This window comes from Microcaecilia unicolor, chromosome 9, assembly GCF_901765095.1.
Source record: "Microcaecilia unicolor chromosome 9, aMicUni1.1, whole genome shotgun sequence".
Taxonomy (NCBI): Eukaryota; Metazoa; Chordata; class Amphibia; order Gymnophiona; family Siphonopidae; genus Microcaecilia; species Microcaecilia unicolor.
In genome coordinates this window covers 27,360,202-27,383,881 of record NC_044039.1, presented here as the reverse complement: position 1 = coordinate 27,383,881, position 23,680 = coordinate 27,360,202, and the positions used below count along the sequence as shown (strand labels likewise).

At 43.8% G+C, this 23,680-nt stretch overlaps 1 protein-coding gene across 1 annotated transcript in view; it reads right to left on the bottom strand.

Moving 5' to 3' along the window:
* Positions 1-23,680, bottom strand: part of APPL2 (adaptor protein, phosphotyrosine interacting with PH domain and leucine zipper 2) — a 96,133-nt gene that overhangs the window by 24,064 nt on the left and 48,389 nt on the right. The window contains exons 8-11 of the mRNA XM_030214153.1: positions 19,985-20,131; positions 12,382-12,464; positions 8,889-9,047; positions 4,861-5,049 (exon numbers count right to left, since the gene is read on the bottom strand). Of these exons, the coding sequence (XP_030070013.1) occupies positions 4,861-5,049; positions 8,889-9,047; positions 12,382-12,464; positions 19,985-20,131 (578 nt within the window). The remainder of the gene's footprint in view (positions 1-4,860; positions 5,050-8,888; positions 9,048-12,381; positions 12,465-19,984; positions 20,132-23,680) is intronic.

Genomic DNA, 23,680 nt, shown 5'->3' with positions numbered 1-23,680 from the left:
AGGGTGTCTGCTAAATGGTTGTGTTTTCCTGGAAGGTAGGGATGTGAAGAGAGGTCTGTTAGAAAAGAACTAGATGCTAAATCTTCCTGGCTTCTTGACAAAGGCAAAAAGATGCTGTTCTGCCTTGTTCATATAGAACATAGCTACTTGATTGTCCGTGCAAATCAGAATGGTCTTTCCCTACGCCCATTGTCAAAACTTTTGTACAGTATGGGCATAAAAATGGCTTGAAGTGCCAGATGATTTATGTAAAGGAATTACTCTTGAATATTCCAGAAACCCTGAGTATGAAGAGAGAAGATGTGCTCCCCAAGTCCACAAAGAGGTGTCTATAGATAGATTAATCTGTGATATCTGAGGTTGAAATGAACAACCTCTTTGAAGATAGAGCATATTTAATAGCAAGTGTGAGAGGAATTCTCTTTTGTAAAGGATCCAGATGCTGGTTCCAATGAAACTTCAGGCACCATTGCAAAGGCCTCATGTGCAATCTGGCAAATGTGACCTAGCAGTGTGAGGACGGTGTGAGCTAAAGTCAATCCAAATTTGCAGAGATTGTTGCAACAGGAAGAAATGGTACACTGATGTTCCTGGAGAAGTAAAGCTTTGCTTGTACTGTATCTAAGACTGCTCCTATGAAGGTACTCACTGAGTTGGCTCTAATATGGATTTTTGTATATTGATGAAGAAACCTAGATTTCTTTAGAGTGAATGGTCCTCTGCAATGTGTGCAGTACTGCAAATATTGTGGGTTCTGACACACAAGCCAAACATCCAGGATAGAGAGTCTCTGTCTGTGCAGATGGGCTGTCAACACTGCTAGACATTTTGTAAACACTTTGGGTGATGATGAAAGGCCAAATGGGAGCTCTGATAATGATAGTGCTGTTCGAGGAAGGTAAGCTGGAGGAACTTCCAGTGACTCGGGTGAATAGGAACATGCATGCAAGCATCCTTGAGATCCAGCAAAGTCAGCCATCCACGTTGATTGAGAATGATAAGACGGTAGCCAGGATGCGTATTTTGAATCTCTCTGTCTTAATAATAAGATCGAGATCTCAGATTTAAAATAAGCCAGAGACCTCCTAGGAGTAGAACACCTGGCCCCTTTGCAAGGGTAGAACTTTTATCACCTCTCCATTAAGGATAAGGGTCTCCAAATCCTCAGCAGCACGAGAATGTGTTTGAGATTTTTGCTATCTTTGATAGAACTCTGGTATACTATTCCGAGAACCCACGTCTTTGGTGATGGAATACCATGCCTTCCCACAAAACTTAATTCTCCCCCCACTAGGGGGTAGTCAAAAAGCAGGACTGGGTTTAAGCACAGTTGTTGATGAAGTAGATAAAACCCTGGGGTATAAAGTGTCTTCCTAACAATCCTCCTGCTGTGAAGCATCAAGAGATGGACCCTGGGATGTCATTTGATGTTCATCGGAACCAGGTACTAGGTAACAAGCTGAACCTTCCTTTAAGAATCTCTGTTAACATGGGAATTGCTGCATTTTGATTTCCTACATTTTGCGGTGGGTGGGCAGACACTAGGCACAGACATATCTGTATAACAGGAGTTGCTTATAGAAACAGAACGCTTAGAGGGAGGAGAGTTTCCTCCAAGAAGAAGAATTTCTTACCGGAAGTTCTGGAATCTGACTCGTGGAATGTTGACGCTAATTGAACAGATTGTTTTTTTAAAACAGACTTCAGGACAGGGCCACTTCAGGGCAGGGCCACCCGCCTCCGCCACCGGGCCAGGTCCCTTCCATCCGAACCACCGCCAGCAGAAGTGCTGTCTTCTGACTCCGGCGTGCACGGCCCACACAGACGCGCTCCTCTCAGCTGATTTTCGCTGTACTCTGCAGGGCTTCTGTGCGTCTGACGTCCTGCACGTCAGACGCACAGAAGCCCTGCAGAGTACAGCGAAGATCAGCTGAGAGGAGCGCGTCTGTGTGGGCCGTGCACGCCGGAGTCAGAACAGAAGACAGCACTTCTGCTGGCGGAGGTTCGGGTGGAAGGGGCCCGGTGGCGGGTGGGACTGCGGCGCCGGGCCCCCTTGGAGGCCCGGGCCCCGGGAATTTTGTCCCCCCTGTTCCCCCCTCTCGGCGGCCCTGCTTCAGGACAGCTGCAAGCTGTGCCGACTGACTCTGGCTGTACCTTTGATGTGGTATTAAACATTTTCTCAGTATGCTTTTTATCATTTCAGGCTCTCTGAAAATGGGATAGTGTGCCTCAGTGAAGTTGGGGTGGAGGAGCGGGGTCTGTTAGATGAACCGCAAGCTCATTTAGTCTATGCAGCCAATGGTGTGATATTTGCACCTAAACAGCTAGGCATTTTTTGTTTCCAGATAGTGTTTCATCCAAAAGACATTTTGTCCTGCCGCAAGAGAGACCATGCCTCTTGACTCAAAAGCAATTAAGAACATAAGCATTGCCTTACCGGGTCAGACCAAAGGTCCATCTAGCCCAGTATTCTGTTTCCATCAGTGGCCAATTCAGATCACAAGTACCTGGCAAGGTCCCAAAAGGATAAAAACAGATTTTATAAATCTTATCCCAGGAATAATCAATGGAGTTTCCCAAGTCCATTTTAATAATGGACTATAGACTTTCCTTGCAGGAACTTCTCCAAACTTTTTTTTTTTTTTTAATCTTCTGAAAGTTCAGATGGTCCTGAATGGGAATTTGGACTTAGTGCTGACATCATAAACATTAAATTAAACTTCTTATACCTCTCTCTTTCCTTTTTATTTTTTAGTGCTAACAGAACAAAAGAAAGAGAGGCGAACAGGAGCATTTGCATGAACCAGAGGAGTAAAAAGACTGAAGAAAGAGAGGAGGGGCTTCAAGCAACTCCCAAGCGTGCTCAGGGGACTGTAAAGAAGTGGTGCCTTGAGCTGGGGGAGAACGCTGAACATCAAAGCCGTCCAGAGGACCAAATGTGCCTGCGTATCCTCTGCTTGTTGGCAAAGAAAATGATAAACTCTAACATAAAATCTTCCCAATCTGACATATTTGTGCAAAGGAAAGTGATCATAAAAAGCAGTTGTGTGGTCAACAGGCCACAGTTGGGAAGTCAGACTGGCAGAACTTTCCAAATGGAGTGGAGGAGTGGCCTAGTGGTTAGGGTGGTGGACTTTGGTCCTGGGGAACTGAGGAACTGAGTTCGATTCCCACTTCAGGCACAGGCAGCTCCTTGTGACTCTGGGCAAGTCACTTAACCCTCCATTGCCCCATGTAAGCCGCATTGAGCCTGCCATGAGTGGGAAAGCGCGGGGTACAAATGTAACAAAAAAAAAAATGCAGATCACAGGGTACAAATGGACACTGAATAGGCTCTATGATAAGAAGCAACTCTTTACCCATTCTTCCAGTAGTCAGTATTGAGATATTAAGGCATCCCAACTTAGGAATCCTTAGGGTAGTAAGCAGACGTGTGGGCTGTGAAAGTAAGGTTACCATATTTTGTCCCCCAAAAAGGAGGACATATGCCCCACCCCCTTCACATCCTTGGTCCGCCCCGTCACATTTTCCCCTCCCCCGTCACACACCTAGTCACTACCCCTCCCCTTACTACTGCCCTGGTGGTCTAGTGACCTCTTCGGGGCAGGAAAGAGCCCCCTCTTTCCTGCCCGGAGCGTTGCCCCGCATGCATCCTTCCTGTTCGTGATCTCGGCGCCGATTCAAAATGGCCACCGAGAGTTGAAGTGACCTCGCGAGACTTCAACTCTCGGCGGCCATTTTGAATCGGCGCCGAGATCACGAACAGGAAGGATGCATGCGGGGCAACGCTCCGGGCAGGAAAGAGGGGGCTCTTTCCTGCCCTGAAGGCGGAAGAGGTCACTAGACCACCAGGGCAGTAGTAAGGGGAGGGGAGGCTAGCAATCTGCCCGTTTGTCCGGATTTCTGTACAAACGGACAGGCTGGCGGGCCTGCCCGTTGTTCCAGAAATCGTGACAAATGGGCAGATTGGCAAAACCCGCCCGGTTGCCCGGACATGTCCTCATCCGGATATATGGTAACCCTATGTGAAAGGATGGTTTGTCGTTGGTCAGCAGTGCTCCTGATAAGGCAGGGCAAGGTCTAGAAATGAAAGAAAATCCAAAATTCCATTTTCCTGGTTTTTCCAACAAATTCATAGGGAGTTTGGCCACACAAGTGATTATGAACATATTTAAAGGAACGAAGCAATATGGGGCCCCTTTTACCAAGCCTGCGGCGAAAGGGGGCCGGGGCTGGTGTGTGTTTTACATGCGCACCGAGGCCCCCTTTTACCAGCTGCTTTCTTGCAGGAAATGACCGGGTGGAAAGTAACGCACTTGCCGCACAGCCATTTCGGGGGGGGGGGGGGGGGGGGGAACCCTTACCGCCACCCATTGAGGTGGCTGTAAGGGCTCCCATGTTAACCCAGCGGTAACGGGGCAGCATGCGGAACTGCGTTAGTACCGCTGGGTTGCTGCGGTAGCCCGGCGGTACTTCCTGTATGGTTACTGGCGGGGAAACGGGCGTTCCGAAATTTACACTCATAGTTATAGAACATGACCTTGTGCATCTAAATCTATGCATCGGGATTTATGCATGTTTTTACTGGTGTAAATGGAGGGGTATAGGTTTAGGCACTCTGCAGCAAATAAATAAATAAATAAATCAAGGCACCAATTATAGAATACGCTTACCACTGATTTCTGCGCTGATTTTTTAGGCGCCATATACAGAATCTCCCCCATAATGTGTACAGTGCTGCGTATACCTAATAGTAGCGCTATAGAAATGAGTTGTAACTAGAGGTCACTTGGTACAAATGAAACTTGGTACAACTGAAAAACAAATTCCTATCCAATAAAAAAAACCCTGCTCACATACTGCTTGCCAGTCGATGAGGTGATTTGAAAACAGTATCTTCGGTCTTCACAGTCCACTGCCATTACAGAAGAGTTGTCCAGGTCCAGAATCAGCCCACCAGCCACTGCCCCTCGGGGCTGACACATCAAATTGCCACCTTGAGTGAAGAAATAAAGCCTTTCCCATGATGTTGTCACTAGGCCTGTTTTGCTAAAAAGAATGCGCAAGACACAAAATAAACCACCATTTTCATAAAGTGACAAATACACAAAATCCAGATCATTTTAAAGTGAAAACACTTTCCAAGAGGCTGTGAGGAAGAGACTACCTTCTATATAATTATTATTGCTAAGCTTATTTTAAAAGAATGACATTTACTATTCAATTTTTCAAGAAACCAGCATTTTTGCCTTTTATTATGTCCAAATGGAAAAAGAAGTGCTCCATACTAGGAATGCCATGGAGGAATGAGAGAATGAAAGGGTAGGGAGGGAGGGGGGTTATATAAATGTAAAACCATTGATGAGGGAGTTGAATGTCAAAGGCTAATACTCATATTATATGATTTAATGGATGAGAGAATATGGCATATTGTATTAATGCTGTGTTGAATCATCAATAAAAAATATATAAAATTGAAAAAAAAAAAAAAAAAGAAGTGCTCCATAGGCAAATTAATGATTTTGCTTTTAGTTTGTTTTTTTTTAAATTTGTATATGTTTTCATAATACAAAAAAATACATATCTTTGAAGTTGGGAGAGTGATAGATTTTTTTTTTCTTTTTACTATTCTTAAAAATTTGTTGTAATCAGATTTCAATACATTGCTACTGGTCCAAATTAACAAATAACTTGCTAGTTTCCTTTTCAATCGACGCTTTATTTTATTTCCTTTCCTTAATATAAAAAGAGCTTCACTGGATTGATGCCAGCAGGCTGTTGGTAGCAGGGCACCATCCAACAAGGTCATTGAACCTTTGGCAGACAGATGTTTTCATGGTTAGTTTCACTCACGGGCCCTTTTTACTAAGCCACGGCAAAAGGCAGTGCGAGTGTGTCTTTTGGGCATATGCCGGGTCAGTTTTTACCGTGTCCTGGAAAAGGGGCTTTTTTTTTTTTTTTTTAAAGGGGCAGGAAAATGGATGCAGCAAAATAAAAACCAGCGCACGTCCATTTTCAGCCTGAGACCTTACCGCCAACCACTGACTTAGCAATAAGGTCTCATGCGCTACCCAGGCGGTAGGCATGCCGTGTGCGCACACTGCTGTTTACCGCTGGGTAAGCACCATGAGGTAGAAAATAAGAAAATATTTTCTACCACGTGTTTTCGGCGCATGCCAAATTCAGAATTACCACCTAGGGCATGCGGTAGCCGGGCGGTAATGCCGATTTGGCGTGCTGGACACACAAAGGCCCTTACAAGTCTTTGTAAAAGGGACCCCTCATTTTGGTAGCTATTTAGTTTATTGCAAAGCTTTGTGGTAAAACATGGGGAGTAGGGGCTGAATTAAAAAGGCATTTTACAGGCTCATCTACCCAGGATGGTACAGAACCAACATGACAGATAACAGAAATGGACTTGCATAAGAGCAATATCTTACAAATGGTCAGGCGTCTACAGTTGACAGCTGGGATATATCCTTAGTAGTTTAGACTGAAATAACTGGGTAGACTGGATCAGCCAATTAATTTTATCTGCTATCACCTATTATATTACATTAATAATTTACACCTATCAGCACAGCTCTTGCAAAAAAAACAAGTTTACTTGTGAAAACATTTAAGCAACTGTGAGATTGTTCTCTGTATTCATCAATTATTTTTTTTTTGTTTTATGTGCTCTTTAATCTATTGCCCTATATAAGTTTTTAATATTTTATGTACTTTTTATATAGTGTATCCGACTCCTGAGGCAGGTGGGAAAATCCGCCGAAACACGGCCTGTGTCGGGTCTTTTGTTTGTGGCATAATAAAAGATCTATTTTTGGACGCTCCCCACATGGAAGTCAGCGTGTTATCCTCTACTCTTCTGTTTGCTTTGACTCGTGTAGAGGCCATCTCCTGTTTTTTAGTCCTAATTAGTACTTTAACACGGAACTAGAATTAGAAAATGCTGGTTCCGCCCCACTAGCTGCCGCATTAAATTTGTGGCTAGTGTGCAGTAGAAGAAGGGCCCTTAAATTTGGAATAGGGTTCAAATTTAGGAACTCAAGTTTTCGGTTTTTCAAACTTTCATTATTTTTTTTTAAAGAAATGTAAACATGTAGAGTTGGCATTAGAAATGAGAGTTATAAGAATCATGTTGTTTAAAAAAAAAATACATACCGTATTTTTCGGACTATAAGACGCACCGGACCATAAGACGCACCTAGGTTTTAGAGGAGGGAAATAGGAAAAAAAAAATTTTCCTTTTTCCCTCCTCTAAAACCTAGGTGCTCCGGTGCGTCTTGTCCGAGTTTTGGATCGCCCTCCCCTACTTACGTGACGCGATGTTCCCTGGTGGTCTAGTGACGTCGGGGCAGGAAAGAGCCCCCTCTTTCCTGCCCAGAGCGCTGCTCTCCGTGCTCCTGACTGCTTCCTGACGGTCTCGGCGAGATTCAAAATGGCCGCCGAGAATCTCGCCGAGACCGTCAGGAAGCAGTCAGGAGCACGGAGAGCAGCGCGCTGGGCAGGAAAGAGGGGGCTCTTTCCTGCCCCGACGTCACTAGACCACCAGGGAACATCGCGTCACGTAAGTAGGGGAGGGCGATCCAAAACTCGCTACCTTCGGACTATAAGACGCACCCCCCATTTTCCTCCCAAATTTTGGGGGAAAAAAGTGCGTCTTATAGTCCGAAAAATACGGTACTTAAGGCATCCTAATCTTATAGCTCAAAAAAGGGAACAGGGTGGACGGTTTTGGATTAGCTTTTGTCCGAGACAGTTGTCAAATACTACTGCATCAAGGGCCCCTTTTACAAAGTGGCGGCAAGCCCAACACGGGCTTACTGCTCGCTAAAAAAAGAAGTATCGCCAGGATACTGCAGCAGCCCAGCGGAAGTTTCCACCTCCAGCGCGCAGCATATCCAGCGCTACAAAAATATTTTAATTTTTGTAGCGCCGGTATGTACCCAGTGGCAGCGGCGTAGCCATGGGTGGGCCTGGGCTCACCCAGTCTCAGGTTGGGCCCACCTGAAAATTATGACACCCTTATAAGCTAGCGGGGATCCCCAAGCCCCGCCAGCTGAAGATGTCTGTCCTGCGTCGGCTGGCAGCACTTTCCATCCAATGCCACAGTACCAACCCCCCCACCTCGTGCATATGCTTGTTTTTTTGCACGCACCTGAAACCCGAGAAGCCAGCATGGCAGCAATGGGTGGAAAGTGCCCCCGGCTGTAGCAGGTAGGAAAATCACTTGCTCTGGCTGCAGGAGGACACATTCAGCTGGTGAGGCTTGGGGATCCCCCACCAGGGTCAGGTATTTATTTTATTTTTGGGGGGGGTCAGTGGTGTGGGGCAGGTGCAGAAAGAAAGTGCATGCGGGGGGCCGGAGATTGTATGCAGGGCAGGGACATAAAGCGCGAAGGGGGGGGGGAATTGTATGCCCACCCAGTTTGGGCTCAGGCCCACCCAGAATACTGTGTCTGGCTAAGCTACTGCCCAGTGGGTTACCGCCAGGTTAGCACAGAAGCTCTTACAGCCACCTCAATAGGTGGTGGTAAGGGCTCCTCCCCCAAAATGGTCACGTGGCTTCACTTGTCACACTGCCATTTCCTGAAAAAAAGAAAGATCTACCTTTTATTCGCTGCCGTAAAGGAGGGCCCCGGCGTGTGCCAAAAACAAACGCTGATACTTTGCCGCAGCTTAGTAAAAGAGGCCCCAAGAGACAAAAACAAAGAAAAGATGATGTGTGATAGGGGAGCTGTCAGAGCTCCTTCAATTTCCTTTGTGCTTGGAGAGGAAATTATAACGTGTATTTAAATGTGATGTAAAAAAAATTATCTTCAACATTATTACTACTTTGTACTTCACATACTGTAAAGGATTGAAGCCCCAGCTGTTCACTTTACCTCCTAATGTTAAGGTAGCCAGACTTCTGAATGAGATTTCTATTTATCACTGGAGAGGCTACATCAGAGTCCGGGGTGTAGACAAACTCGTCTCCTGAAAGCAGCTCTTGCTGGGAGAGTCTCATGGCTTCAGTGTCAGCATCAAGGTCTTCCTGAATGCTACAATACAATCAAAAGCATTTTAATGTTTGCCAAAGACTACTACTACTATTATTTATCATTTCTATAGCGCTACAAGGCATACGCAGCGCTGTACTCCATACACAAAAAGACAGTCCCTGCTCAAAGAGCTTACAATCTAAATATGGAATGTTGCTAGTGGAATAGCAGCATTCCGTGTAGAATCTCAAATAGTAGCAACAGAATCTCCAATAGTAGCAACATTCCATGTAGAATCTCAAGTAATAGCAACATTCCAGAATCTCAAATAGTAACAACATGCCATGTTCCACTGCACTAACCACTAGGCTACTCCTCCACTAGCAACATTCCATCTAGAAGCCTGCTCTTGCAGATCAGCAACGCGGCCGCGCAGGCTTCTGTTTCTGTGAGTCTGCAAGATGTCAGACTCACAGAAACAGAAGCCTGCGCGGCCGCGTTGCTGATCTGCAAGGGCAGGCTTCTACATTACTACTACTACTTATCACTTCTATAGCACTACAAGGCATACGCAGCGCTGTACACCATACACAAACAAGACAGTCCCTGCTCAAAGAGCTCACAATCTAAATATGGAATGTTGCGAGTGGAATAGCAGCATTCCGTGTAGAATCTCAAATAGTAGCAACAGAATCTCCAATAGTAGCAACATTCCATGTAGAATCTCAAGTAATAGCAACATTCCAGAATCTCAAATAGTAACAACATCCCATGTTCCACTGCACTAACCACTAGGCTACTCCTCCACTAGCAACATTCCATCTAGAAGCCTGTCCTTGCAGATCAGCAACGCAGCCACGCAGGCTTCTGTTTCTGCGAGTCTGACATCCTGCACGTACGTGCAGGACGTCAGACTCACAGAAACAGAAGCCTGCATGGTCGCGTTCCTGATCTGCAAGGGTAAGCTTCTATATTACTACTACTACTACTTATCACTTCTATAGCGCTACAAAGAGCTTACAATCTAGATAAGACAGGTAAACAGACAGAACAATTAAGGGTAAGGGAAAAGGACAGGGCAAGCGAGTAGTGGTTAGGAGTCAAAAAAAGAACTATTATGCTTGTTGTTTTTCTTGTTCTATTTCTGGGCGTGGAAGGATTGGAGATCATGCTGTGACCTTTTCTTGGCAGGATATTGCAAAGGTTCACTATTGCCTTTTGCAGCCCTCAGCACCAAGTCTTCCTTTTTCAAAGGTCTACTTATAGCGTTTAACACGTTCAAATTTTCTAAGCCAGGGATGTGCACTCATTTGAAACACCATGGGAAGCGACAATGACATTTCTGATCGAAATGACAAGAAAATTTTTTTTGCACTATTAATGACATTGCCCCCAGAATGAGAATGTAAACGCCACAAAAATGAAAAAATGCTGAAAATAACACGGGGAACTAAAGACAATATTTTTTCTCCTGTGCACCCTCTGTACAGAGCTCTACAAGGCAATCTCAGTTGCTGCCACCTGCTTAGCTGTGTTATCTTTCCACATCACTGAGCTAATGTGTGCTTGCTTCTCACAGGCTTATTTTTGTTTCCTTTCCAGAGAACTGCATGGTACAATGATTCAAGGCTGCTGAAATTTACTGTGGTTTGTAAAACCTTTTGAAACAGGGTGTGTAGCAAGAGAGCTACATAAAACCTGTGAGTAAGCAATTCCTTTCTTTTTCTGAAATGTCAGAGTAAACAGTTTCAGAATTTAAGAAAAAAACAAAAACAAAACAGCTCAAAAGCGCAACAATAACAACAATAAAGGCTAAAGCGGCTAGGGCTCTTCAACTTGGAGAAAAGATGGCTGAGGGGAGACATGATAGAGGTCTATAAAATAATGAGTGGAGTGGAACGGGTAGACGTGAAGCATCTGTTTACTCTTTCCAAAAATACTAAGACTAGGGGGCATGCAATGAAGCTACAAAGTAGTAAATTTAAAACGAATCAGAGAAGTGTTTATTCACTGAATGTGTAATTAAACTATGGAATTTGTTGCCAGAGAATGTTGTAAAGGCAGTTAGCTTAGCGGGGTTTAAAAAAAAGGTTTGGACGGCTTCCTAAAGGAAAAAAGTCCATAGACCATTATTAAAATGACTTGGGGAAAATCCACTGCTTATTTCTGGGATAAGCAGCATAAAACATATTGAACTTTTTTGGGATCTTGCCAGGTACTTGAGACCTGGATTGGCCACTGTTGAAAACAGGATGCTGGGCTTGATGGACCTTTGGTCTGTCCCAGTATGGCAATACCTATGTACAATTATCACATGTGTCATGCAGAGTTATCTGCTTGAACACAAAAAGACGAAGGCTGGGATTTATAGAAGGTATTTGACAAAGACAACATAAACAACTATATAAAACAGGCTCGTACAATGACTACACAAATTCACACCTGCTGCAAAGAAGGTATACAAAAAAAAACAGAAGAAAACTATCTTCGCAAAAAACAACAATATACAAAACAGCGAAGATGACTCTAAAAAATGAGAAAAACAAAAATGATGAAAAATGAAGACGGTACTCCGATGGTAAAGATTTTAAAAAATGTATTAATAATAAAAGATATAAAATAAGGGAGAACAGGACTCGACACAGCTGTTCACAGTCTTCTCACCACATCGATCTGTGAAATCAGATGAGAGACGCTTATTGTAGCCTCTCGGTTTTTAATGCTTTAATGCATTTTTTAAACATTTTTTTAACATAATCTGAAGAGATTTAATACATCCGATGTAAAAACAGGGAAAGATAATCGATGTGGTGAGAAGACTCCTGACGCAGGCCTTGCTGGCCGAAACACAGCTGCAAAGAAGGTATAAACATATGCTTGTACAGGCATATTTTATATAAAATACACACATACATTTCCACTCCATCCCAGCTCTTCATGAACTATGGCCCCAGGAACATTACACGCAGATTGCATTAAAAACAATAAAAGCAATCTTCTGATGCACCTAGTTGCTGGGTTTTTTTTTTTTTACATTCTCTATACCTGCACAGTTTTAAAAGAGCCACTTTCCTTGTGTAAACCATCCTTTGTAAGCACAAAAAGCTTTATAAAATTATCTCTGTAATAGCTAGAAAAAAACAACAAGGCAGACCTTGTAAAAAAAAAAAAATACATAGTTTCTATTAATAGATTAAAAGCTCCCAGAAATTTAACATAAAATGCCCGACATGGCCATGTTTCGCCAGTATAAAATGGCTGCGTCAGGGGCCCTTCAATTACCTCCATAAAGTATCATTTCACACATGGTCTTACCGAAAAGGGATATCAATTCAAAGACTCATCAAATTTATAATGCTTAGGAAATGTATATCCGCTACAGTACGTTTATTACCTTTTAATCATGTTTGATACAGATAATAAAAAGTCATCCATCCTTTTAGAAAACATATCTGCCCCCTTCTTAAGAAAGTAAACCTGAAAAATATAAAAAAAGATTTTAAAAATTAAGGAAAAAAAAGAGATCATAAAGCAGATAGTGAATGTTTCAGTATTGAGCTGTGTAAATCAACATATTTTTTAAAATGAGACAGTAAAAAAAAACCCAATGTATATCCAGAACTGCAACACAGTCAAAAGTGCTAAATATACATATAATAAGCTGACTGCTGCTTATATATACAAGCTTTCAATATGAATAAACCAATCAAAAAAGATCATGATAGCAGTCCAATCAAATCAGAGTTACCCATTCGAAAGAATCATTCAGCTCAACAGAGAAAATAGCGTTCAATTTATAGATCCAGTGTTACTGATATACCAGCCTCTGTAAACAACCACCCCCCAAAAGGGTGGGAGGGTATATGATCAATCACCCACCAGCTGATGTCTTATATAGAATGAGTCTCAGAAATCCAGTGGGATACTAAAGGTGCTGTTTCTTTCGTTATATGAATACAACGTTTGTGTACATTCAAGCGTAGACGGATCACCCGCTTGGTCCTGCCCACCAGGGGCGTAGCCAGACTTCGGCGGGAGGGGGGCCCAGAGCCCGAGGTGAGGAGGCACATTTTAGCCCTCCCCCTGGCGCCGCTGCCCCCTTCCCCGCCATTGTTGACCCCTCCTCCCGCCGCCAACCCTCCCCCGCCTACCTTTGCTGGCGGGGGACCCCAATCCCCGCCAGCCGAGGTCCTCTTCTTCCGGCGCAAGGCTTCGTTCTGTTTCTGAGTCTGACATGCAGGACATCAGACTCAGAAACAGAACGAAGCCTTGCGCCGGAAGAAGAGGACCTCGGCTGGCGGGGGTTGGGGTCCCCCGTAAGCAAAGGTAGGCGACCGCGGCGGGTTGGCAGCAGGGGGTCCAGGGCCAATTCTACGGGGGCCCAGGCCCCCGTAGCTACGCCACTGCTGCCCACATAGACTCTATGGCATGGACAAATAATCATGTAGATCACAAAACTGGAGTCACAAGAAGTCACACTCTGTGCTGTAATATAAAAATTGTTGGCTGGAGATCAATTGGATCTTTCAATCGTAGATGACACCAACTGCATTGAGAGCAAGACCAATGCCCCAGCTCCTGTTCCATCACAGAGAAGCTTTTTTTCTCTCAGACATTCACCCAGATTCTCCCCCCCTTGTACATACCAACATTGGAAACTATGCAAATAAAGTTTGAGAAGACAAAATCTGCCAGAATCGTCTTAAAATTTTTACCACCTGCGAAGTGCCTGTCAGTGAGATTATCATATTTGGACTGATATTTATTTTAACTATCAGCCATTCTCTATCCACATATTTAGCTCTTTTATAAGCTGCCTTAATTACATTCTCAGAATAACCCAAGGTCAGAAATCTGTTTCAAATCATTTGCTTGGTAGAAATCTATTGATGAACAAATCCTGCGCACTCTCGAGAAGTGGCTGATCAGAAGACTCTTCTTAAGATACAGATGACGACTAGAGAGCCATAAACTTGAACTTTAGTAAATTACTGTTTTGTTATTTCATTGTTGATTTCGTTATACCCAATGCTTTATCTCACTATGTTACTCATATTCTTGTGTAATTATTAATTGTATCTTTACTCAGCTATGGCAATAGCCAGGGCGGAATATTGTAAGCCACATTGAGCCTGCAAATAGGTGGGAAAATGTGGGATACAAATGCAACAAATAAACAAACAAATAAATAAATAATTATTACGGCCAGTCTCCTTATGATGCAGAGATGTATTCAGCCTCCCCTCTCCTTTACTAATAATTAAATCTAAAAAGGATATGTTTTAACTATATTGCACAGTGAATTTAAGATTTTGTTTAACAAAGTTTAAATACTGCACAAAACCTTCTGAACATTTATACGGTAGTATTTTTAGGATTTATTTACCGCCTTTTTGAAGGAATTCACTCAAGGCGGTGTACAGTAAGTATAGATCAAACATGAGCAGTAGGCAATTAGAGCAATAAACATATACGAACAACAATACAAAGTATTGCATGCAGGGGCGTAGCCAGACAACAGATTTTGGGTGGGCCTAGGCAAGAAGTGGGTGGGCACCAAGTGTTCTCCCCCCTCCCCCACCACCAAAAAAAAAATATCTCAGCTGGTGGGCTAACACTTCTTTCCACTTTGGCAGTCTGTAGCAAGCATGCGCTAAAAACTGAGAATGTGCAGGTGCCAGTATCATGGAGAGTAGCGTTTTTGTTACCATCAGGGGGAAGTCTTCAGTAGGTGGAGCTTGGGATCACCACCAGCTACCACTAAACATGTGCTACTGTTGGGTGGGCCTGAGCCCTAAGTGCGTGGGCCCAGGCCCACCTGCGCCTACGCCACTGATTGCATGGTATACTACTTGCAATGACAACACAATGTGTACTAGAACTCTCTCATGTATTCAAGCTGTGAAATATATCAAATCATCTTTATAGCTCCAAACAACCACATACTAATGCCAAAATCTGCCTTCTAAGGTCAACTAGGCATCCAAATATACCCCTAGACTTTGAATCATCGTACAAAAGGGGACTTGGGACTTTTCCCAGCCATATTTGAACTGAATGAATAATGTAGTCTTGATTCTACCCATTGAAATCAGTGGTGCAGGTCCCATAATGCATCAGCACGGGATTATCAGACATCCAAGACTGGGCCCCAAATCACCTTCCCGGAACTGGGCAACTTACATAAGTACATAAGTACATAAGTAGTGCCATACTGGGAAAGACCAAAGGTCCATCTAGCCCAGCATCCTGTCACCGACAGTGGCCAATCCAGGTCAAGGGCACCTGGCACGCTCCCCAAACGTAAAAACATTCCAGACAAGTTATACCTAAAAATGCTCTGCAATTTTTTTTTTTTTTGGTTTGGTGGTGGGGGGGGGGGAGCACCCCGTCTTAAAATTACTGCCACCATGTGCATTTTCCCCTCCCAAACCTAAACATACCCTTGTATCACCTCCTTTGAATAAGTTGTAATTACATGCATTTGTACAATGTTCTAGAACACACATACTTTTAGCAGGCTTGAGAAAGCAATTTTGAGATGACCAGTCTACATGGGTAAGTTACTATTGAGCCCCAGAACTGGCTTCGAATATCTTCTTAATGCTTTCACTCATAAGAATAAATTATTTGGGGGGGGGGGGGTGTTCACGTGATGCTCTCAAGCTGAGCAGACACTCACTGACCGCACTCCTTTCTCATCTGCAATTTGTTAGCGTCATTCAAACTGTTTTTGGCCCCTCTTAAGATCTATCACCCCAGACAGCGGCTTCACATACCTTTTAGTAGGTATCAGACTGAAACAAGATTGTCATTCTGTGGGGTATGCCCGCCAAGGGAGCTTGCACTCCAAGAGACCAGGAGCTGAGTGGGAGCAGCTAGATGGTGATGGGACAGGCCCCGCAGACCACAGTAACCCTGCAATAGGAGGTGATCCGAGAACTTACAAAGCACATGTCTGCTATCTTAAGACGATAAACTTGCAAAGTATGCCTCCATAGAGGATATCAAGGAGTGCTTGGATTGGCAAAGTAATTAATTGTTTGCATGGCTGGAGGAGCGGGTTGGTGGTCATACTACTAGACTGGATGACATGGAGGTGCAGGCCCAAGCGGCAGAGGACAAAAATCCAGCAGCTGTTGGAAAAGGTCAATGACCAGGAAAAAAAAATCACAATAAGAGAAATTCAAAGTTGTGGGAAGCTGTTACTAACTGGGGAGGCCACCGGAGGCAGCTCCACTTTCCGTTGAACAGGTGCACCGTGTTGGGATGTGTCGGGCTGCTGACAGAAAACCTTGCCAAGTTATTGCCCACGTTCTAAATTATGCCGATAAAGCCTGACTGCTGGGCACAAATAAAAAGCAAAGAGCTGTGGAAAATCAGGATCAAAAATTTTGATCTTCCAAGACTATTCTACTAGTGTGTCAGAACAGTGGCGTGCACTAGTGCCATAATGCACGCAGCTCTATAATAAAGGGATTTGTTTCTCATTGCAATTTCCTGCAAAGGTACGAGTCCACCATGAGAACAGAGTTTTGACTTTTACATCTCCTATGGAGCTGAAAGCTTTCGTGGGCCAACTTGCCTGATGCCTTATTTGAGCTCTACAGAGCTTACTTAAATTGGAACTAGTGGAGAAACACATGCCTCTGTGTTGGTTACTACTTTGCTTTTATCTTTCCCTCTGGATCATGCTCTTATCTCTGCCTTGAAAGAGATCGCTGTTTGGGGATTAGGTTTTGCAATGGTCTGCTATGAAACAACTGCGGGAGGCGGGGATAGTGCTGGGCAGACTTATACAGTCTGTGCCCTGAAGAGGACAAGTACAAATCAAAGTAGGGTATACAAAAAAAGCAGCAAATATGAGTTATCTTCTTGGGCAGACTGGATGGACCGTGCAGGTCTTTTTCTGCTGTCATCTACCATGTTACTATATGTTACTAGTCTGTTGCAGTATACCTTCTGCAGGATTGGTAATATGCTCTGTGCTATTGGTCTCACTGGGATTGCCAGCCTCTCTTAAGCGTGACCCTTATTGGGCTGGACTAGATCCGTAGATACTTCATCGGTCACAGGCCCCCTGCTGGATTCATCATGATTAGGGAACTGCTTCACCCGCTGGATGCACGAGGTGCAGAGAGACAATAATGCACAAACTTTGAGGACTCATTCTACAGCTATGGGCTAATGAGCTGCAGGGTGCCATCGTCCGTGGGGTCTTATACGATCACTAGCGGCAGCCCTAGGAAGAACTCGGATGATCTGAAGATTATTCTGTTCTTGTGGTGCCCTGGTTATTTTCAGGTTCCATATGCGTACACGTATGTGCATAATCCCTTGGATAAGATTTTTGTCATAATTGATTTGGGAAACGTGGGGTGAGGCAATAAGATCTCATTTAAAAATTCCTCCTGCACCCTCTTATTATTAAGGGGAGGGAGGCGAATTGACATGGAAAGGAAGTGGAATGGGCAGTTGAGTATGGGAGTAATAAATGGTGGGTATTTGTGCGTATAAGTAAGTGGGGATAAGAGTTCAAAGACATTATCAGGGAGGGAGGAGGGGTAATGCTCCTACCGTCTGTGCTGGTCTGACTTATTGCAGGGGCTTCACAATGACCTGGACCCCCTGGGTGCTCTCTGGGGATTCCTCCTTACAAGGGGAGGGAGCAGACTGGGGTTTACATAAAACTTGGGGCCAAGGATAAGCTTCATTGCATTTGCTTTTTTACAAACATATTTATTTATTTATTTATTGCATTTGTATCCCACATTTTCCCAGCTATTTGCAGGCTCAATGTGGCTTACAGTGTAGTGTTATGGCTTTCACCGTTCCAGATTAGAAGATTACATTTGGTGTTACATAGAGAACATGGATGACATAATAAGATTAAGCAAACAGATATAAGAAGAAAACAGTTCCGAATATAGGTAAAGTGGAGATGCGTTACATTTACAATTAATGGACGTTGTGGTATGCCTTGTTGAAGAGGTAGGGCTTCAGAGATATACTAAAGTTAGTTAGTTCGTAAATAGTTTTTAGGTTAAGCGGCAATGCATTTCATAACTGCGTACTCAGGTAATAAAAACTTGATGCATGCGTTAGTCTGTATTTTAGGCCTTTACAGCTGGGGAAGTGAAAATTAAGGAATGTGCGGGATGATCTTTTAGCGTTCCTGGGTGGCAAGTCTACCACAGGTCTAACACGTAGGCTGGGGCATCTCCGTGAATGATTTTATAAACTAGAGTGCATAATTTGAACGTTATTCGTTCTTTGAGAGGAAGCCAGTGTAGTTTTTCTCTTAGGGGTTTTGCACTTTCATATTTTGTTTTTCCAAATACGAGTCTGGCTGCAGTGTTCTGGGCAGTCTGAAGCTTCTTGATGAATTGCTCTTTGCAACCAGCGTGGAGTGCATTGCAGTAATCTAGGTGACTCAGCATCATTGACTGTACCAGATAGCGAAAGATGGTCCTTGGGAAGAAAGGTCTTACTCTTTTAAGTTTCCACATTCAGTGGAACATCTTCTTGGTGGTATTTTTCACATGATATTCAAGTGTAAGATTTCGATCAATGGTAACTCCAAGAATTTTCAGAGTGTCTGAAACGGGAAGGGACAAGTTTGGTGTGTTTATGGTGGTGAATTTACTCGTGTTGTGTTGTGATGCGAGTATAAGACGTGTTTTTTCTGCAATAAGTTTCAGCTGAAATGCATCCGCCCATGAATCCATGAATGACTGCCCCCCCCCCCTCCATTTACAAAGTCACGCTAGCGCCTGTCGGTGTGGTAATGCCGACACAGACTATTCAATTTGAATGGGCTGTGTCGGCACTGCCGCGCGGCTTTGTAAACAGAGGGAATACTTTGTAGTCACTTGTCTATGCTTATGAGTTTATTTTTATTTTATTTTTGTTACATTTGCACCCCGTGCTTTCCCACTCATGGCAAGCTCAATGCGGCTCACATGGGGCAATGGAGGGTTAAGTGACTTGCCCAGAGTCACAAGGAGCTGCCTGTGCCTGAAGTGGGAATCGAACTCAGTTCCTCAGGACCAAAGTCCACCACCCTAACCACTAGGCCACTCCTCCACTGTTGCTACTATTTGAGATTCTACATGGAATGTTGCTATTCCACTAGCAACATTCCATGTAGAAGTCGGCCCTTGCAGATCACCAATGTGGCCGCGCAGGCTTCTACATGGAATGTTGCTAGTGGAATAGCAACATTCCATGTAGAATATCCAATAGTAGCAACATTCCATGTAGAATCTCCAATAGTATCTATTTTATTTTTGTTACATTTGTACCTTGCGCTTTCCCACTCATGGCAGGCTCAATGCGGCTTACATGGGGCAATGGAGGGTTAAGTGACTTGCCCAGAGTCACAAGGAGCTGCCTGTGCCTGAAGTGGGAATCGAATTCAGTTCCTCAGGACCAAAGTCCACCACCCTAACCACTAGGCCACTTGTCCACTGTTGCTACTATTTGAGATTCTACATGGAATGTTGCTATTCCACTAGCAACATTCCATGTAGAAGTCGGCCCTTGCAGATTACCAATGTGGCTGTGCAGGCTTCTACATGGAATGTTGCTAGTGGAATAGCAACATTCCATGTAGAATCTCCAATAGTAGCAACATTCCATGTAGAATCTCCAATAGTATCTATTTTATTTTTGTTACATTTGTACCCTGTGCTTTCCCTCTCAAGGCAGGCTCAAAGCAGTTTACATGGGGCAATGGAGGGTTAAGTGACTTGCCCAGAGTCACAAGGAGCTGCCTGTGCCTGAAGTGGGAATCGAACTCAGTTCCTCAGGACCAAAGTCCACCACCCTAAACACTAGGCCACTCCTCCACTCCACTCTGTTTGGTTTTTTGCTATGCTGTTAGTGGCATGTTCAAATTGCTACCTTGTTGGCTCTTAATAAAGATTTAAGAAAAAAAAAAAAAAAAAGAACAAATTACATTTTGACCAAGTTTGTAGTATGTTGGGTTCACATACCTGTCCTTGTGCAAATCCCATCATGGGTTCTACTACTGCAATTCTCTTTCTGTACTGCAGAGCATTTAGGGCACAATAGTACTGTAAGGATGAAAGATGTTGTTTTCTTCTTGCATTCGCCACCTCTTTTCCAACATCGGTCTTCAGCTGAAGAATAATTAATGCAGGATTTCAAGTTACTGACAGCTGTCCACGATGTAATGCATAACAATTTTATGGCAGCCCTTTTTCTTTTAGATTATGCCCTTGATTCATTAAATTTTCTCTCTCTCTCATAGACACTGATTAGAAAAGCCTTAAATCAATTGTTAAGTGCAATGATTGCATAAAAGAGAGATTCAAACAACATAGTTAAACTTTCTGCTGCATACATTTAATTCTATCATAAATATTTTTTATTTTATTTTTATTTATTACATTTGAACCCCGCGCTTTCCTGCTCAAGGCAGCTTCAATGCGGCTTACATAGTAGATAGAGTTTCAATGTATTGCAGAGAGAAGTACAAGCTGTAGTAAAGCTGTAGTAGCGTAGAATGATAAAAGTAGTTAGGTGATAGAACAAGAGAAGGGGTAGTAGAGGTGGGAGAGGTGGGGTGGATAAGTTGTATTCGTCGGGGGATTTGGTGTAAGAGAGTAGGGGGAGGGGAGGGGTTGTGGGAAGACTGGTGGGCGGGGGTCTAGTTCATTGTCATTAACGCTTGGTTGGGTGTTGTGTGGATGGGTACGTAAGTTTAAGTTGGATCATTTGGGGAAGCTTGCTTGAAAAGGTGGGTTTTCAGCAGCAATATGACAAAGATAATGTCCCAGAGGTAAAGGTGGCCTAAAATGTCTTTGCTCTGCTGTCTCCACTTCTACAGCCATAGTTTGTGCTGTAGATACTAGATACGATACACCCAAGGTATGTCTCATTAGTTGCCATTTGCAGTACAGCTCTCTGAAAGCATAGTTGCTTGCCTGTAATGGGACTCTCTATAGATGGCAGGGAAATGCAGACACAATTGATGGGACCGGGGCAGTGGCGTTCCTATGGGTGCTGACACCCGGGGCGGATCGCCGATGCGCCCCCCCCCCCCCCCCCCCCCGTGCAGCGCACCCCCCCCCTTCGGCGAAAGGACACCCCCCACCCCGGTGAAAGAACCCCCTCACCCCCGGGTGCACGCTGCTGGGGGGGTGCCGCGCGCCGGTCAGCATCGTTCATTTCCATGCTCCCTCTGCCCCGGAACAGGAAGTAACCTGTTCCGGGGCAGAGGGAACATGGAAACGAACGACGCTGACCGGCGTGCGGCACCCCCCCCTCCCCAGCGGCATGCACCCGGGGCGGACCGCCCCCACCTTGGTACGCCACTGGACCAGGGGACACTCAATGAAGTTACATGGAAATACTTTTAAAACAAAATAGGAGAAAATATTTTTTCACTCAAAAAAATAGTTTAAGCTCTGGAACTTGCTGCCAGAGGATGTGGTAACAGTGGTTAGGACAAGTTCCTGGAGGAAAAGTCCACAGTCACTTAGTGAGATGGACATGGGGGAAGCCACTGCTTGCCCCGGGATTGGTAGCATGGAATGTTGCTAATAATTGGGTTTCCGCCAGGTACGTGTGACCTGGATTTGTCACTGTTGGAAGCAGGATACTGGGCTAGATGGACCATTGGTCTGACCCAGCATGGCTATTCTTATGTAAGTCTCAAAACTAGTTCTAACTCTTTAATATCCCATATTCTGTCCTTTCTTTCCCACCTGTCAAATTTTGGATTGAAGACATTAATACCACTTGTCCTTTTCCTAGCAATAATCTAATATATGAAACAAGAGTTCTAAGTAAAAACTGGTACTGAAGCCTTTCCTACAACCTGACAGAGTGATGCAATTTAATTCTTGATTATAAAAAAATGTAAAATTTTTTTGTATAAATAAAAAATGAGAGACAAAAATGCTGTCAAGTTGTGCTGTTTCCCCTCCCCCTCCAAAAAAAACAGCCTTAAGCTGGCAATACAGTTCCAGTTGAGCTCTGTTTTTTTTACATTTCTGATATGAAGACATTTTAAGGGAGGGAGGAGGGCTGCATTCAATCTGGCACGGTGGATGAATAAGGCCGATACCTGATAGGTCTTAAAGGCAAAAGTAGGAATCCCCACATAAGCATAGGCAGTCCGAAAAAAGGCTGGTAGCTGAAGGAGGGCTCCAGGCACTTTGGCTTCATCAGATGACATCACCATCAAGTGTGCCTGCACTGCACTGCTTGTCTACTGAGAATAAGACTAAAACATGGAACACAAAGACTGCCAACTGTGTTCCGAAATGGAATCCATTCAAGCAAAAGGCAGAATCAGTCTCTGCCTTTTGCTGAAGCTAAAGCCTGAATCCAAGTGTCCTAGAAAGCAGTAGATCCCTTTTGAACGTCCAAATTTGAGCAACAGTCTCTCTTTGTAACACTTACACAGAGCCTTTATATCTACGTACTGGTGGTGTAATGTCACCTCTGCCAGAAGCCTATCTAGATTCTGAAAATGCAGAGTTAAAAAAACATGCTGCTCTTGACAGCCTTATCTCACAAAAGAGGACCTTTGTTGATATTCCTTTAAAGGGCTACTGTCTACAACCATTTCAACTCTCCATTAAAAGGCTCATCTGGCATTTTCTTTCCTCTTCATTTTCTCTATAATGTACTATAATGTATTTCATTTTACAGTTTTCTGCCAGGAACTGGTTTCCCTACCGTTGAACAGTATAAAGTTCCTATGGTCAGTGAAGTGCAAGTATTAAGGCAAAAGACCTATGAGTCACAAACCTGTGAAAACAATGAGGGAGTCATAGAATCAACCTTGAGTGCAGGGTAGCAGAAGGAATGTTGCTTGCAGACATTTGTAGATAAGGAATGTGAGAACAAGCTTCAAAGAAAAGGGTTGCTGACGTGCACACATTGGGTGCAGTATGAATGTAAGTGTATTTAAACTGAGGAGAAGATAAGTATCTTAAGCAAAGCAAAGCAAGAGCAAAGCTGAGCAAGCATATATCTCTGTATTACTGCTAAGCAAATATATCTCTGTATTATTGCTAAAAATATATTCTGTAAGCAGACTTTGCTTCCAGTGTGGTGTTCCCACGCTGCCTCTGTCCGACGGAGGACAGTTGAAAAAATAAAAATTTTTTGATTATTCTTTTTATAACAGGTGTCAGTTTCTTTGTTTACACAAATATAAGGTGTAAATAAACACTACATGGGCAGAGCCAATGCAGTTTCAACATTTTGTAATCCATACCATCAATGCTCCCCATTTAGGGTCAAATTTGCTAACATGTGCTATCATATTAGTAAATGGGTCCTATTGCACAAAATAAGATCTGTGGTAAACAGTCACATGTGTAGTACACGTTAGTAAATTTAGCCATTAGAGGGTAACACAATAACAGGTGGCCTAGGTTGGAAGACCAGGGGCCCTGTTTATTAAACCACACTAGAGGCCCGTTAGCATTTTTAGTACACACTAACCATGTAACATAGTAGGTGACGGCAGAAAAAGATCTGTGCGGTCCATCCAGTCTGCCCAACAAGATAAACTCATATGCACTACTTTATATGTATACCTGACCTTGAATTGTATCTACCATTTTCAGGGCACAGACCGTAGAAGTCTGCCTAGCACTAGCCCCACCCCCTAACCACCGGTGCTGCCACCCAATCTCTGCTAAGCTTCT